This window comes from Ahaetulla prasina, chromosome 2, assembly GCF_028640845.1.
Source record: "Ahaetulla prasina isolate Xishuangbanna chromosome 2, ASM2864084v1, whole genome shotgun sequence".
In the NCBI taxonomy this organism is placed as follows: Eukaryota; Metazoa; Chordata; class Lepidosauria; order Squamata; family Colubridae; genus Ahaetulla; species Ahaetulla prasina.
In genome coordinates, this window is record NC_080540.1 from 135,165,321 (window position 1) to 135,180,924 (window position 15,604).

At 42.5% G+C, this 15,604-nt stretch overlaps 1 protein-coding gene across 1 annotated transcript in view; it reads left to right on the plus strand.

Moving 5' to 3' along the window:
• The window catches only part of LOC131190576 (autocrine proliferation repressor protein A-like), a 32,276-nt gene extending 16,672 nt beyond the window's left edge, over positions 1 to 15,604 (plus strand). Inside the window, exons 3-12 of the mRNA XM_058167916.1 lie at positions 2,615 to 2,747; positions 4,298 to 4,396; positions 5,313 to 5,402; positions 6,699 to 6,828; positions 7,362 to 7,482; positions 9,141 to 9,267; positions 11,052 to 11,140; positions 11,349 to 11,433; positions 12,317 to 12,382; positions 14,963 to 15,604. Of these exons, the coding sequence (XP_058023899.1) occupies positions 2,615 to 2,747; positions 4,298 to 4,396; positions 5,313 to 5,402; positions 6,699 to 6,828; positions 7,362 to 7,482; positions 9,141 to 9,267; positions 11,052 to 11,140; positions 11,349 to 11,433; positions 12,317 to 12,382; positions 14,963 to 15,088 (1,066 nt within the window). The 3' untranslated portion in view covers positions 15,089 to 15,604. The remainder of the gene's footprint in view (positions 1 to 2,614; positions 2,748 to 4,297; positions 4,397 to 5,312; positions 5,403 to 6,698; positions 6,829 to 7,361; positions 7,483 to 9,140; positions 9,268 to 11,051; positions 11,141 to 11,348; positions 11,434 to 12,316; positions 12,383 to 14,962) is intronic.

A 15,604-nucleotide genomic window follows, 5' to 3' on the forward strand; every position in this document is an offset into this window, starting at 1 on the left:
CCAGCACCCAAAAACAAGACAGAACTCCAGGCTTTCCTGGGTCTGGTAAACTTTTACGCCGTGTTTTTAAAAGACAAGGCAACCGTTGCTGAACCGCTGCATAAATTGCTTGGAAAAAACACTGTTTGGTCGTGGGGGAAGTCAGAGAATAGGGCATTTGAGGCAGTAAAAAGTTTGCTATCAAGCGATAGCCTGTTAATACAATACAACAACAGACTGCCGTTAGTATTGGTTTGTGATGCGTCCCCCTATGGAGTAGGAGCTGTACTTAGCCACAGACTCCCAAACGGCACTGAAGCCCCTATAGCGTTCTATTCACGAACGATGTCCCGGCTGAGAGGAATTACAGCCAGCTAGATAGGAGGCTCTAATAGTGTCAGGGTGAAAAATTTCACGAATACGTTTTGGGAGAGACTTTGAAATTATCACTGACCACAGACCGCTATTGGGATTACTGGCTGGCGACCGCCCAACGCCAGTGGCACTATCACCCGGCTGACCAGATGGACTATTTTTGGCCGCCTACTCTACAAACTACAGCATCGACCTGGAAAGAGCTGGGGCATGCGGACGCACTGAGCAGATGCCCATTGCCGGGAAATCGAGGACCCTACTCCGGCACCCCGTTCTACTAATTGACTCTTGGGACTCTGGCCCAGTCACATCGCAGGAAGTGGCTCGGGCCTCCTACCGGGACATTGTTTTAAGAACTGTAATCGGTTGGGTTCAAAGGGGATGGCCCGCTGCGCCGGGCGACCGTTTTAGAGAATTTGTAAAGAAAAGAGGGGAATTGTCTGTGCAAGGGGGGTGCCTGCTCTGGGGGGATAGGGTGGTAGTTCCAGAGAAGCTGAGGAAAAAAGTCCTGGAACTACTGCATGAGGGTCACCCAGGAATTGTAAGGATGAAGGGGCTAGCCAGGAGCTATGTCTGGTGGCCCCTAATGGACAGGGAAATCGGTGACAGGGTTGGCCGATGCCAGGTATGTCAGGAATCCAGACCACTACCACATACGGCCCCAGTGTTGGAGTGGAGAAACCCCAAGGCCCTTGGTCCCGCATACACATTGATTTTGCCGGCCCCTTCCACGGCCAAACATTTCTAATTGTGGTGGATGCATTCTCCAAATGGCTGGAGATCATCCTAATGAAATCCACAACCGCGGGAGCTGTCATCTCAGCACTAAAGCACCTTTTCGCCACACACGGGCTGCGGACACCCTCGTGTCCGATAACGCCCACAGTTCACCGCAGCATTATTTGAAGGGTACCTGGCTGAAGAGGGCATCCGACATGCCCTCTCAGCGCCGTTCCACCCCGCGCCGAACGGCCTTGCTGAACGCTTTGTTCGGAGTGCGAAGAAGCGCTATCACGAAGCAGCCCGGAGACTGGCAGGCACAAATCGACGATTCCTAACCGTCCAACACAGGACCCCTGTGTGGCCACCGCCGCAGCCCAGCCGAGCTATTAATGGGCGGAAGCTACGGTGCCCGCTAGACCGGCTACACCGAACTACGTGCAGGACGGGTTCAAAACAAAACCAGATAGAATCCGGGAATTAAACATAGGAGACTCAGTGTGGGCACATAATTACAGCGACGGCCCAAACTGGAAGAGGGGATAGTCATAGACAAACGGGCCCCAAATCTTATCTAGTGGAAATAGACGATGGCAGAGTTTGGAGGCGCCACATAGATCAATTAAGAAACAGATTGAGCGATAAGGCAGAATTAGGCGAGACCAGCCCTGACTATGATTTAATTAACCCCACAGCTGACTGGAACCGAGAACAAACAGAAAGCATAGAACCAAACAGAGACTTATCTGAGTCAGGCGAGGTCCAGCGACACCCTCAGGTCCCTCTAGAGGACAGCAGGTCCGAGCCGGCGAATAATCCAGGGCCGGATGGCGGGAGGAGGAGCTCAGAGGCGAAAAGTCCCTCCGGCAAGCTCGACTCAACTCCAGAAAGTGAACTGCGCAGGTCCGGGAGAGTCAGGAGACGCCCCACGTACCTGCAGGACTACGTAGAGAAGTAATATGCAAATATTGGCAAAGTGCCTTCTGGGAGGGAAGGAGTGTAATGTATTACTGTAAGTTTTGGCGGGAGTTTTAGGCGGGAAATATCTCGTTCCTGATTGGTTGCAGCCTCAGGCTGAAGTGTATATAAGGAGAGGTTTTTCTCCAGAGTTTTGCTGGGTCACACTATATTAAAGAGCTGTTGTCACTAACCTGGTCTCCTGCCTCGTCAATACCCGAACTTAACAATGACTTGCTTAATAACTGAATGGAAAATCTACTGCAGTCATGTAATGTTTTACTTAATTGTGTTGCTTAGCAATGGAATTGTCAGTCCCAATTGCTAAATGAGGACTACTTGTACTTGCATTATTTTACAGACATGAAATCATACATACTTTTTTTTTTCTAGGCTGCAGTTGAAGAGAAAAATACAAGCATGACTGTAAATTATTGGCTAAAAGTCTCTTGCTAAGCAAAGAGGTTGAATGCTGAGCAATTTGCAACAGATGCTGGGAAGTAGACAAAATGCATTCGTCCTTGGAGCAAGTGATAGTATCTGCCATTATTTTGTAAAACAAGAAATGATTATTTTTTTCTTATTATTATTTCCAGAAGCATCCTTTTGGGATGAAGAATATAACAGAAAATAGTTTATTTGCATATGTTTTATGGAGATTTATTAATGACCCAACCACTTCACTGGACTGGGTCATCCAATTCCCAATGGTCAAGGTAATCCTGAAATTCATATTCTTTACTATAGAGTTGTAGAGCTTGGGTTCCTCCAGAGGTTATTGGGCTCTGATCCCCATCAACCTCAGCCCGCTTGAACAGAAAAGACAGACTGGTAATCCTCAACATATAGAGCAGGAATCCCCAGCCTCCTGGCTGTGGACTAGTACTGATCTGTGGCCTATTAGAAACCCAGCCACGCAAGTGAGTGAAGCTTCATTTGCACCTGTGTGGGATCTAGGTAGCACATGAAACCATCCAACCCACCTACTTCGTCTGTGGAAAAATTGCTTTCCATGGAATTTGTCTCTGGTTTCAAAAACTGCTGATATAGAGGACTGCAGATTTCCCATATTTACTGTACAGTGCAGCTGTTGAACCCAATGGAATCTTTTTAGGGGACAGATGATTTGTGTAGCTATATGCCCTTCTAATGTCTGTGTCTGTAGACCAGGGATCCTCAATCCCTGGGCCATGGCCCGTTCAGAACTGAGCAACACAAGTGGGGGCAAGCGCTTGTACGCATGCACAGCTCCATTTGTGTGAGCAGTGGGCACTGGCATGTGAAGCTCCATTTGTGGAAGCAGCTGGCGCTTACACAAATGAAGATGTGCATGCTCGTGCACCTGCCACTCAGACAGAACCCTGTCCCACCCCACGCCAGTCCACCAAACCAGAAAGGTTGGGGACCGCTGCTGTAGATCACATGTGATTACCCCGTGAGCTGTCGAAAAGTCCTTTCTATTAAACGTCAGCAATTTATTTATTTTTTTATTTTGTCACACAGTATATATAAGCATAAGAATGTAATAACTATACAATATATAAGCATATATATGAGTATGTAATAACTATATTAATTGCTTAGTCGTCAATGAAAAGAAAGAAGAGAAAAAGGCATTCTCAAACCAATCTGTTCACAGGTGTGGACAATAAAAAGGTTTCCAAACTACTGTTGTTCTCTTCCTAGGAAGACTTCATAAAAAATCATTAGCAAATAACTTGTACTTACCACACTTAGAAAAGAATGACAGGACTTTTAAATACATGCATCTAAATAAATCCTTGTGGCCACTTTAAGATTAGCTTGGCATTGCCACAAAACATTTAATGACATAGATGATGCAACGGCTAACCTTTCATGTTATGGGAAATGAATAAAACTTATAATAATAATTATTTTATTATTTATTTATTTGTCACAACAGTATATATAAGAATAAGCATGAAATAACTATACGATATAAGCATATATATAAGCATAAGCATGAAATAACCATACGAATTGGATACAATCAAAGGGAACATTAGGATAGGAACGGTAGGCGCACTGGTGCTCTTATGCACACCCCTTGTTCTCCTGCCTCACATGTTGAGCACTGCTTGTTCTGTTTTCCCTTTTCAGCAGAGAGATGTTGGTTTTTCAAAGGAGCCTATTAAATATACATGTTTAAAACATAATTTTCTCGATGCTTTGAATCTACCATGTCAAATCTGCATAAAAGCCAACCTCTTTTCAGAAACTATAATTCTGCTCTCTTCCTATGCAGGCCACTGTGCGAGCCCTGGACACGGTTACAGATTTCTTGCTGAAACAGACTTGTGAAGATGTACAAATCACCGAATTTATGCTATTAGGTTCATCCAAGGTATCTGAGAGGGCCAAGGCCTAAGTAAGATAGCTGGACAGTTGGGTTTTTGTTTTTTTTAAGTATGCTCTCCTTTCATCCTCTGGGGGACCCCATCCTTTTTATTCCCCCATCCCCCTTTGTCTTCTCTGCTTCTAATTCCTCTTTGGTAGAGGTAGCAGAACTTGGCTGCAAAAATTCTGCTAAACTCCAAATGACAACAGAGTTTTCTGTACCTGCTAGTTACATCTAGTGGTTGCCTGGACTTTTGCAGCCCAAGTGTGATAATCCATGTAAATTTGATTTGTCTGGCATCCAAGAGTCTACATAATGGTGAGCACTGGTGGTGCATTGGTTACAATGCAGCACTGGAAGCTGACTCTGCCCACAGCCTGGTGTTTGATCCTGGATGACTCAAAATTGACTCAGCCTTCCATCCTTCCAGCGTCAGTAAAATGAAGACCTAGATTGTTGAGGGTAATATATTGACATTTGTAAACCATCCATAGAGTGCTGTAAAGCACTATGGGACAGTATTTAAATCTAACTGCTACTGCTATTGCTATTGCCTGCAGGTGGGGGAAAAGTGAAGGAGACAAAACTGAGTCCTGAGTTAAGTTTCCAAGTCTTTCTTCATTCTCTGGTGGCTGCCAGCACAAATTTTAATGTTTACCACCAAGACAGCTGTATAATAGTATAAAAGCCAAATAATTCTATATATATGTTATGAGAGAAATGTGTATAGATTTACAATTAATCTTTAATGTGATAGAGTGATGGTGTGGTTTATTGTAGGTCATGAGGTTGTAAACAACAAAAAAATACTCCTCACCACTGTCTTTCTTCATTAAAGTATTCAAAAGGCTATCCATTCCCAGAAAAATTCCTGAGTTTATTTCCAGCGGCTCTTCTCCATCTTTCTATCTCCCCCTCTTAGCGTGGATGGATTGCTTGGTTGACTGCAGCCATTGACAAGCGCGTGGTGTCATTTGTCTCAGTCGTGATGGACGTCCTGAATTTTGTTGAGGTGAGAGTTTTCAGCTGCAGTACAGTATACACCTGTACTTTATGTATACTGGGTTGGATTGTGACAGAAGAAATCTTCTGTTCCTCCAGATTTTACTAAAGGAGTTTCTTAACTTTTTGAAGGAGTTCCATAATTATAAAGCTAAACAGCTTAGAATACATAATCAAAGCCTGATAGGTCTCAGACATTAGTTGGAAACTCAGCTATTGGAAATGAAAATTGGGCTATGGTGGAAGAAGGATGAGCATCCTGTTTTAGAAATTCTGGACTTGACCTCACAACAGTCCTCACCAGCACAGCAAGTGGGAAAGCACTGGAAAAGTTGGAGTCCAAAATAATGGATGGAACCAAGCTGCTATTGCTAGCTCTCATTTTAATGGGGAAAAATATCCTGTCCTCTCAGAGCTACTCTCAGATCAATGCCGGTGCTTCCCTGTCTACAGGTTACTTCTCCATTCAGTTCAAATTGAGTTGAGATATAAATCCAAATCTCTGCACTCTGAACATGTAGGCTTACAAATTATTGCATAAACTGGAAGGGGCATTTTGTTTCAAGGTTTGAGATGACTAAATACAAATTCTCAGTGTCTTTCCCAAAAGGAAGCTACTTTCCAGATTTTTTTTCAATAGTTTCTATGGCAACCGCCACCAGCCTCCTCCCAACATCCTAGTGTAATGGTAAGGTGAAGGACTTGTACAAAATACAAAATGACTGCCATTAAAGAAAACAAAAATTTAAAACTTTTCCATTTGGGTTTTTTTTTAAAGGAGGAGTACAGTTAGACTGTCCTAAACATAATTGAAACATAACAGCCCTAGAAAAGTTAGTGAAATTATCATCTCTGTTACTTCATTCAAAATAAAAAAAATGAAAATGGGCATTTGCTCCAAAGCAGAGATGTTATCTGATGTGTCACTAAAAAAATAGATGCAGTTTCCAAAAATCCTAACTAAATTGTCCCTTGAAGAAGCTATCTCTTTCTGTGTCACAACACCTGTATCTGTGTACCTCATCTAGCTCATAGCATATGCCATGTCCCCTAAGAATTTCAGAGAGTTGCAATTTTTACAAATGGAGGGCACAAGGTTGGGAAAAGCTGACATTTATGCTACAATGTGGTTTGAACCCAGTATTACTGACAGGACCTCAGGAGCCAAACTATGTCTGATGCTTGCAGGATTGGTCTGCCCATGTGATTGGGGAGTCAGCTACTTAAAAATCTAATCCCAACAACCTAGCTTTTTCTCAAGCTTCCCTTCATTGCATCAAAAGATCACAGCTATAACCTTCTGCAGAATTTACATCACCAGTACAGATCATATTGTGGCTGGAGTTTCGCACTGGCACCTTTCTACCACATCAATATTACTCAACAGATTGATCATCCCCGTTTTGAACTTATTGCTTCAAATATCGACCCTTTGAGTAAGTAAGCACCACTGAAGATGAAATGAGTGGGTTGAATTAATGAAGGATTGGATTATAGGACTGTGGTATTTAACAGGATACAGATGGATTTAGGGAGATGCAGAGTATGTGAAAAGAACTTGAGACATACATTGATGGGCTTTGAGAACAACCTTGAGGAACAGGAGGAAGAGCTGCAGCCAATGTAATGGTCAGATAAGAGAAATCTTACCTCAAAGGAGGAATAGAATTTGCGAAAATGCCTCAGACCAGACTTTTCCTAATTCTCTTGAGGATAAAAGCAGGGAGGGGAAGATACAACCGGAGTTTCTAGGTTCTGTTACTTTGACACTCTACTTTGATGTCCAATCTGCCTTGAAGAGCTGACATATACTTAAGGTGTGAGTGAGGGGACAAATTAAATATCAAAAGCAGTTCTATTCTCTTTCCTCTGAACAATTACCTCTATCCTATTTTGCTTTCTGCTCAACTTGAGGTAAGGTTGAGATCCACAATCTTCCTTTCCCCCCCCCCCTTTTTTCTGTTCCCAGAATATAATGAGCATTATATAAACAAAGCAAAGTACCTGCTTGTGGCATCAGGAGATGAAATGGGCCAGCCTGACAATTCTTATTATTATTTTAATCAGCTAACAGGAGAGAAATATCTCCGGTGAGTTGAGCCATAGAAGAATGATCTCTGGTGTAGAGGCTTTTGGGCTGCATTTTTAGAAGAGTGGAGGGGAGCAATAACCAGTGCTCAGCAAGAGTTTGAATTAATGAGATGCAAATAAATTGTACAAAAAGAGTGCATCGGAGGGATTTTATTACAATTACAACTTAACTCTTGCAACAACTATACTATATTGATAGCATAGGTTAGAGTCAGATCAGGAGTGTCAAACTTGATTTCACTGAGGGCCGCATTAGGCTTGTGTTTGACCTTGGGGGGCCGGGGTGGGCATAGCCAGGGTGGGTGTGGCCAGCTTGATGTCACTCATGTCAGGAGCACCTGTGGTGGACCGAGTGCTCTGCCAGCAAAAACGGGCTCTCGAGCTCTGTTTTCGGCCGCAACAGCCTCCTGCAACCCTCTGTCAGTGAAAATGGAGCTCCGTTTTTGCTGCCAGAAGGATTACTGGAAGTAGACCATCATATAATTATAACCTACAAACCTGAATCATAGTAACCGCAGAAGATGTCCTCCACTCATGAAGAATCCCATCACTTGGTATAAAAGTGTATGCCATGGGCTGGTCCTTCGCATTTTCTAGGGTAGCCCTGCAGGCCAGATCTAAGTACCCTTCAGGCCAGATCTGGCTTGGGTGCCTTGAATTTAACACCCCTGGGTTAGACAGTCACTTTCAATTTAAAATGAGAAAAAAATTGTGCTGAGCAAAGTCCAAGCCCTCCTTCGGACATATAACTCAATGAATGAGTTTAATTAGTCACTCTAGAGCAGTGATGGCTAACCTTTTTGCTGTCGCATGTCAAAAGCAGGGGGAGTGTGGGGGGGTCACGCACGTGCGTGCCCACACCCATAATTCAATGCCCACCTACACCCCACACCCCCACACATGTGTGCATAACCCCCCATGTTCTCCCCGCTTTTGGCACGCGACAGCAAAAAGGTTACCGGCGGGCCCAGTAGGCCCGTGTTTTGCCCTCCACAGGTTCCAGAGGCTTTCTTGGAGCCTGGGGAGGGCAAAAACGGCCTCCCCAACCCCCCAAGGCCCTCCGGAGGCTGGAAATGGCCTGTTTCCTGACTTTTGGCGGGGGCCCAGACGGCCCGAAAATTAGCTGGCCAGCACGCACATGCACGCTGGAGCTGAGCTAGGGCAACATTCACGTGCCCACAGATATGGCTCTATGTGCCACATGTGGCATGGGTGCCATAGGTCCGCCATTACAGCTCTAGAGCATAATGAGAGGCAGTGGAGAAAAACAATCAGACGTTACTATTCCTAAATGCCTTATAATAATGGCAAGCTTGTTTTATTTGGAAATCACCTCAAATATAGCTTGAATTCCACTTCTCTGATACTATTTGTGGATTTATTGGACTTTGCCGATTGATGAATAATATCAATTCTATATAATATCCAAGGAGCATTAAATAGCTTCCTTGGTCAGGGTAGAGGAGAAATGGCATTTTGTTTGGGAGCAGAGAAATAACCCAGTACTTCAGTTTATTTTAACAGCATAGCAGGATTTGTTTACTTTGCGTGCCAATGCAAAATTAAATAGGCAACTGTGCAAAGCTGTTTCAAAGCAAACTCTTACTATTCAAGCAATGCCTGCATTTCACCCCATTCTCACCCTGATTGTTTACAGGATCATCCCAAATACGAACCATGCCTTAGCTTTCTATGAAGACAATATTGGAGTTCCAACTGCCACTTTTTACCTTATCACCATGCAGAATCAACAGCATCCCCAGGTCCATTGGAACAGGACTGTGGTGAGAGGCACATTATTCACAACAGCCAAAAACAGTTGATCTACTATGTTAAATATGTGTCAGCTTTGGAAGCCGTACTAGGCCGGAAGCTTCCGTGCTGCCACTTTCTCATGTGTGGGAAAGTAGGAGGGGGGCTGTCTTTAGACATAATAACATTCTTCCTGTTGGTCAAGGTCAGGCTGATCCTGCATCTGGAGAAGGAGTGATCAGAGTGCTGTCTTGAGATGGGATGGTTGATGACTGGAGCATGTGATCGACTGCGGAGTCAGGGGATGGTTTTGGAGGGTTTTGATTTACTGAGGGAAAACCTGGATCTCTCAGATTTGGGTTTTCCCAGATGTGCCAGTTTACCTATCTTAGTAAATAGAACTTTGAAAGATGTGTACTTCGGAGTTTTTACTTGGAGTGGGGTTTTTTTTCTGGAACGCTGACAATATGAGCTTAGGTTCCACAAAAGGGCATTTTCAACAAACAATTTAGAATACTCCTTATTACGATACCTTAGTATATCAGTACCTTAGTATATCCAATAGGATGGTCAAGGAGAGCACCAACCTGGAGAGCACCAACCTGGAACCCTCTAGATGGAGTGGTGGGGAATTCTAAGAGTTTCAGTCATAATACCTCTGGTGGACACTTTTTGGGAAATCTTTGTTACGTTACTCATTACTTTTAAGTACAGTGTTTAAATTAGCTATTACTTTATTTTGAGCAAACATTAGTCACAGCAAACCAATATAGACTGTACTCCCAATCCAATTCTGACTGAGAAAATGTACTTCCCATTCTTTGAGAACTGGGGTGATGAGGGTGGCTGGGAGAACTGGGGTTGATGGGAAAAGGAGGGCTGGAGCAGGAGGATTACAGCCCTGAGGACCACATACCAGCCATTGGGTTAGGGATCAGGGTCCATACATTCACTCGTATTCCTGTCCACCCAGATACCAGCCTACCAATGATCTCACTGCAGCTGAGATAGTTAAAGCAAAAAGGATGAGCTGCGGTGGCACAGTGGTTAGAGTGCAGTACTGCAGGCTACTTCTGCTGACTGCCAGCTGACTGCAATTTGGTAGTTCAAATCTCACCAGGCTCAAGGTGACTCAGCCTTCCATCCTTTCGAGGTGGGTAAAATGAGGACCCAAATTGTTGGGGGGGGGCAATATGCTGACTCTGTAAATCATTTAGAGAGGGCTAAAAAGCACTGTAAAGCTGTGCATACCCTAAGTCTGTGCTATTGCTATTGCTATTCACTTGCCTGTCTCTTTCCTGATGCCTCAGTCTTGCTTCCACTGCTGATTTTGTACAGAGCTCTCTGTGGTCCAGTAACTGTAAAATTCTCTCAGAAAAGAAGGTACCAGAGAAATAGGAATGTAAACCTTAAATAGACAAAACAGAAAAATCCCATCCTTTACAAAGAATCCCGGACCCAACCATGTAGTGATGTGACTTGAATCTGCCTATCTCTTAATACATGCTTTCTATTGCAGCCATCATTCTTACCCCTTTCAAATATCAAATCCAGCCTCAAGTTACCAAAATATGCTTGTTCCATAGACAAGCTGATGGCCCATCATATCTTGACTTCATCAAGTCATAATAGAGGATGTTGAGGGTTGACTTCCAAATACATCAGGACAACAGCAAATTAAAGAAGACAGCAAATCGTCCAAGATTTGATTTATGTACCAACAATGTTTTTTGTTTTCACTTAGGGAAAAGGAAAACAACATTCAGAACAACACCTGTCTTTATTTCTTTCTCATTGATCCTTCCTCTTTTTCTAGAAAAATACTGGAGGAGCTATTTACTTTTCCACAGACCAGGAGCCTTCATTGATCTATGCTTATTATGCTAACACTAATGATGATACAAGGTATTGGGGCCCTATACATTTATTTTTTTCATTCTCTGTCCCTTTTTGAGAGTTAATTTTGCAAAACCAAATGACATAATTTTTTTTTAAAAATGATATAAACCAAAAGGAAATATAGAATTAAAATGAGAAATAAACTAATTAAAAAAGGAGGAAGAAAAAAAATATTGGAGTGTACAATTTTCTCCTCTACTTTTAACACCTCTAGGAGAGATTTCAGGATGCACGTGTTATCTGGACAAGAAGCTAAAAGGAATCCTATTAAATGGAATCGTGCTAAGGTGAAGAAAGTGGTGAGCAGACATTCGTTCATTCGTTCATTCATTCATTCATTCAACTTTGGTGGGGAAAAATAAAGCCATCCAATTAATAGCAAGCACCCAGGTGTATAAGACATGGATGGGAAATTTATGGATGTTTAAATATTGTTATCACCCTACAGTTCCCAATATATCTCACCATTGAGTGCCTAGCTGAACCGCTCCTTGATCTGTCATCTCTGAAGAAGCGTTAGCATATTGTAACTCATCAGATAGAGTGGCTATCCAGATCTCACTGTGGGCCAGCTCCTTGGTTTATTTATTTTTTGTTGCACAGTAGATATAAGCATAAGCATGAAACAACTATACAATACATAAGCATATATATGAGTATGAGTATGTAATAACTATATTAAGTGAGGACAATTAATCAGAGGAACGACTTTGCCCAGATGTTGTGGGTGTTCCAACACTGCAGGTCTACAAGAAGAGGCTGCGAAACCATTTGTCTGAAATGGTATAAGGTCTCCTCTCTGAGCAGGTTGTCCTATCAGTAATAGTAACAGAGTTGGAAGGGACCTTGGAGGTCATCTAGTCCAACCCCCTGCTCAAGCAGGAGACCTGTACTAGGGATTCAAACCGCCGAACTGCCGACCTTTCTGATTGACAAGCTCAGTGTCTTAGCAAAATATTTGTTTTTATCTGCTTTGCCTTCCTTTCTCAGTATATGTTTCAGCCCCCCAGACTGCACATTCGGGCTCAATCTGGCCAAAACTAATAAAAACTCACTATTATCGGTCTCTATAAATAATACTCATTCAGATACACCAGAGGTTTGATATCTTGTTTCCTCATAGATAATTTCAACTTTCTAAACAGTAACCAGCTATTTCTTGTCTTTTTCTTTCTTGGAAAGAGCACAAATGTTTATAAGAAAGAAATCAAAAATCCAGACAAAGGATGGACAGGATTCTTCATTGAGGTAAATATTCAGTTTTGGAGATAATGTTTTCATTGGTGGGGGGAGCAGTCAAGGTTAAAGACTGGGCTTCCTCCACTTCTGAATGTTCAAGACTTCTTACCTGAATAATCAGCTTTCATAAGGCTGGGCTTGGTATGGGGGGAGTACCAAATGTTTTAAAAATAAGTCACATCCCTGTCCCTGTATGCAAAAATGGTTTCACATTTGCAAACAAAGCATGCTTTAATTAGGATCTTGGCAGGGGTGGGCTTCAAAAGTTTTAGCAAGGGGTTCTCTGCCTGGTTGCTGGGTGGGCGTGGCCATGGTAGGCGTGGCCTAGTCGCCCTCCTGCACCGCAGGGAGGGGTGGCGTTTTTGCCCTCTCTGGGCTCCGGAGGCTTTTCTCAAGCCCTATGATACTTTTATGTCGTATTTCATAAAAATTACCAAATTTCAGTTCCAGGGAAGTTGTGGGTCCCAGTTTTTGGATAGATTCTGTAAATTAGCCCACTTGAAATGTCTTGGCAGAAAAAGTGTTGATCTATGATGTACCAGTTTATCCAGTTAAAGGTTATAGATGTGAGAGTTTTAGAAGCATATGGCTTATTATGTACTTGTCAGAGAAAGATTTGCGCTTTAGCTGCCAGGTCTGATCACATGTTTTGGAAACCTGGATGGAATGATTCTTCCTCTTTTTGCTACTTCTGAGATTAGAGTCTTCATTGGTATTGAGTTGCCTGTCTTGAACACCAATATTTGTCAATCAGCAAGTTCCCATTTAACTAAGCAATCCCCCTGTTCTTAAAACTACCGTTTGGGCTACTTCAGGCTCTTTCAGAAGTGTGTCAAAAGCTGTGTTTAACAATAACTTGAAATACAGCGTACAGGCAGAGGGCTGGGGGGCGGGCACAGTGGTTGTGGAGTGGGAGCAACCAGACCTGCAGTCAGCTGTTTGTTGGACTACTTTACTGTGCATGCTTGATCTTAGCCGTAAGGCCAACAAGTAACTGGAGCTTTTTAAAACCCCTCTTCTAAAAGGATGCTAAATCCATATTCAGAAGCAACCAGAACATGGGTTTAGCACTTGTTTACAAGAACACTAAGCTTGCATTTAACAGTAGACAGCTTACAGGCATTAGCAACTTGACTTTTCCTGCCACACCTTGTAATTTGACCGCTAGGACTGGAAGAGGTCAGGATAAGCTGGGAGTCTTATCCCTTTACTTCCCAGGTGCTTTACCTGTGGCTGATCTATAGAATCAGGAGAAATTTCTCCTGCTTTACCAGGTGATCCTTGTTCAGCTCATACATCAATATCCTCAGTAACAGAATGTAGATACCTATTTATTTATTTAGTTGAGTACATATTAGATAATATATATAAGTATAAGTATGAATTGAATACATAAAATGAATACAGTTAAAGGGAACATTAGGACAGGGACGGTAGGCACGCTGGTGCTCTTATGCACACCCCTCACAGACCTCATAGGAATGGGGTGAGGTCAACAGTAAACAGTCTAAGGTTAAAGTTTTTGGGGTTTTGGAATAAGACCACAGAGTCAGGTAGTGCATTCCAGGCATTGACCATTCTGTTGCTGAAGTCATATTTTCTGCAATCGAATTTGGAGCAGTTAACCTTAAGTTTGTATCTATTGTGTGCTCATGTATTGTTGTGGTTGAAGCTGAAGTAGTCATTGACAGGTAGGACATTGTAGCAGATGATTTTATAAGCTATGCTTAGGTCGTACCGAAGGCGGCATAGTTCTAAATTTTCTAAGCCCAAAATTTCAAGTCTAGTGGCATAAGGTATTTTGCTGTGAGTGGAGGAGTAGAGGACTCTTCTTGTGAAATATTTCTGGACACGTTCAATTGTATTAATATCCAATATGCAGTGCGGGTTCCAGACAGACGAGCTGTATTCGAGAATTGGCCTAGCAAATGTTTTGTATGCTCTGGTTAATAGTGTAATATTACCTTCCCATCATCTATCAAAAATAAATCCCTGTCCTAGAGGCAACCCATCTTAGAGTGAGGAATTACGTTAATAATTCTTTCAAATTAGTAATTCTTACACTAAAGTGAGAGCCATTTTGATCTAGTGATTAGGACACCATGCTAGAAACCAGGAGTCCATGAGTTCTAGCCCCACCTTAGTCATCAAAGCCAACTGAGCGACTTTGCAAATCACCTCACAGAGTTGTTCTTGTGGCGTAAATAGGAGGAAAGTGTGTAGGGTATGTTCACTGCCTTGAGTTATTTGTATAAATAACAAAAGGCAGGATTCAAATAAATAAATGAAGCTACCTGGAAGGTAATACTCAGTGGAAAAACCAATTTGCTTAATTTGTGCTGTGATAAATCTGTAACAGCAGTACTACTTTCCAACCAGAAGAACATAGGGTATTATATTGCAGCATCCTTCTCTACTAACTTAAAAATGGACAGATGGCATGTTAATATAGGTGTCCAGCTATGCCCTTTAATGCCTCCTCGCCATCTTCATGAGCAATGTAAATTGAGGAATAAGGAACTGTTTGGCACAGCATTCTTTTGCACCTTTTTCTGAAGCAAGGCTTTAAAGAATATGATTCCATTACAGGCTACATATTCCGGCTTTGAGGATTCCAGTGAAAAATTAGTAATAACCTCTGAACTTCACATAATCCCAGAAACTTTTCCATGCGAGGATTGCGTTGGAGAAGAGTGCTATAGCAAACTGGTCTGAGAACATTCAACTAAAATGGAAGATGCCTTTGGATGATCACTAAGAAGAGTCAGAAAAGGGGTAGTCATCCAATTGCTGGAATAACTTAGAAGAGGGAATGGACAGTATGTCCTTTCAGATACTGCTGGGTCAGTAATCTTCAGCAATCTCTATAACACGGCTTCCCCATCTTTAGCATAGGTGGGTCTGACTCACATATTTTGCATAAAGCAAGCTATTTTCAAGGAATTGTCTGGGAATCATAGTGGTAACAAACATTACTGAGTAGATATAGTTGCCTTCAAATGATTTTTCCCCCCACTCTTACTTAATAAAATTGTACTCTGCATCACATCTGGCTAATTGGGATTAATGTACATTTAATATATGCTTGGAATTACAAAGGGTTTGACGTTCTGCAAAATGTTTGGCAATCTGGAAGAAAAAAGGTTGGGTTGATCTCGATCTGATTTCTGCATGAAGAATCTCTGAGTACAGGGCAGAATTGAGGCACTTTTGTTACATTTCACAAAGGAA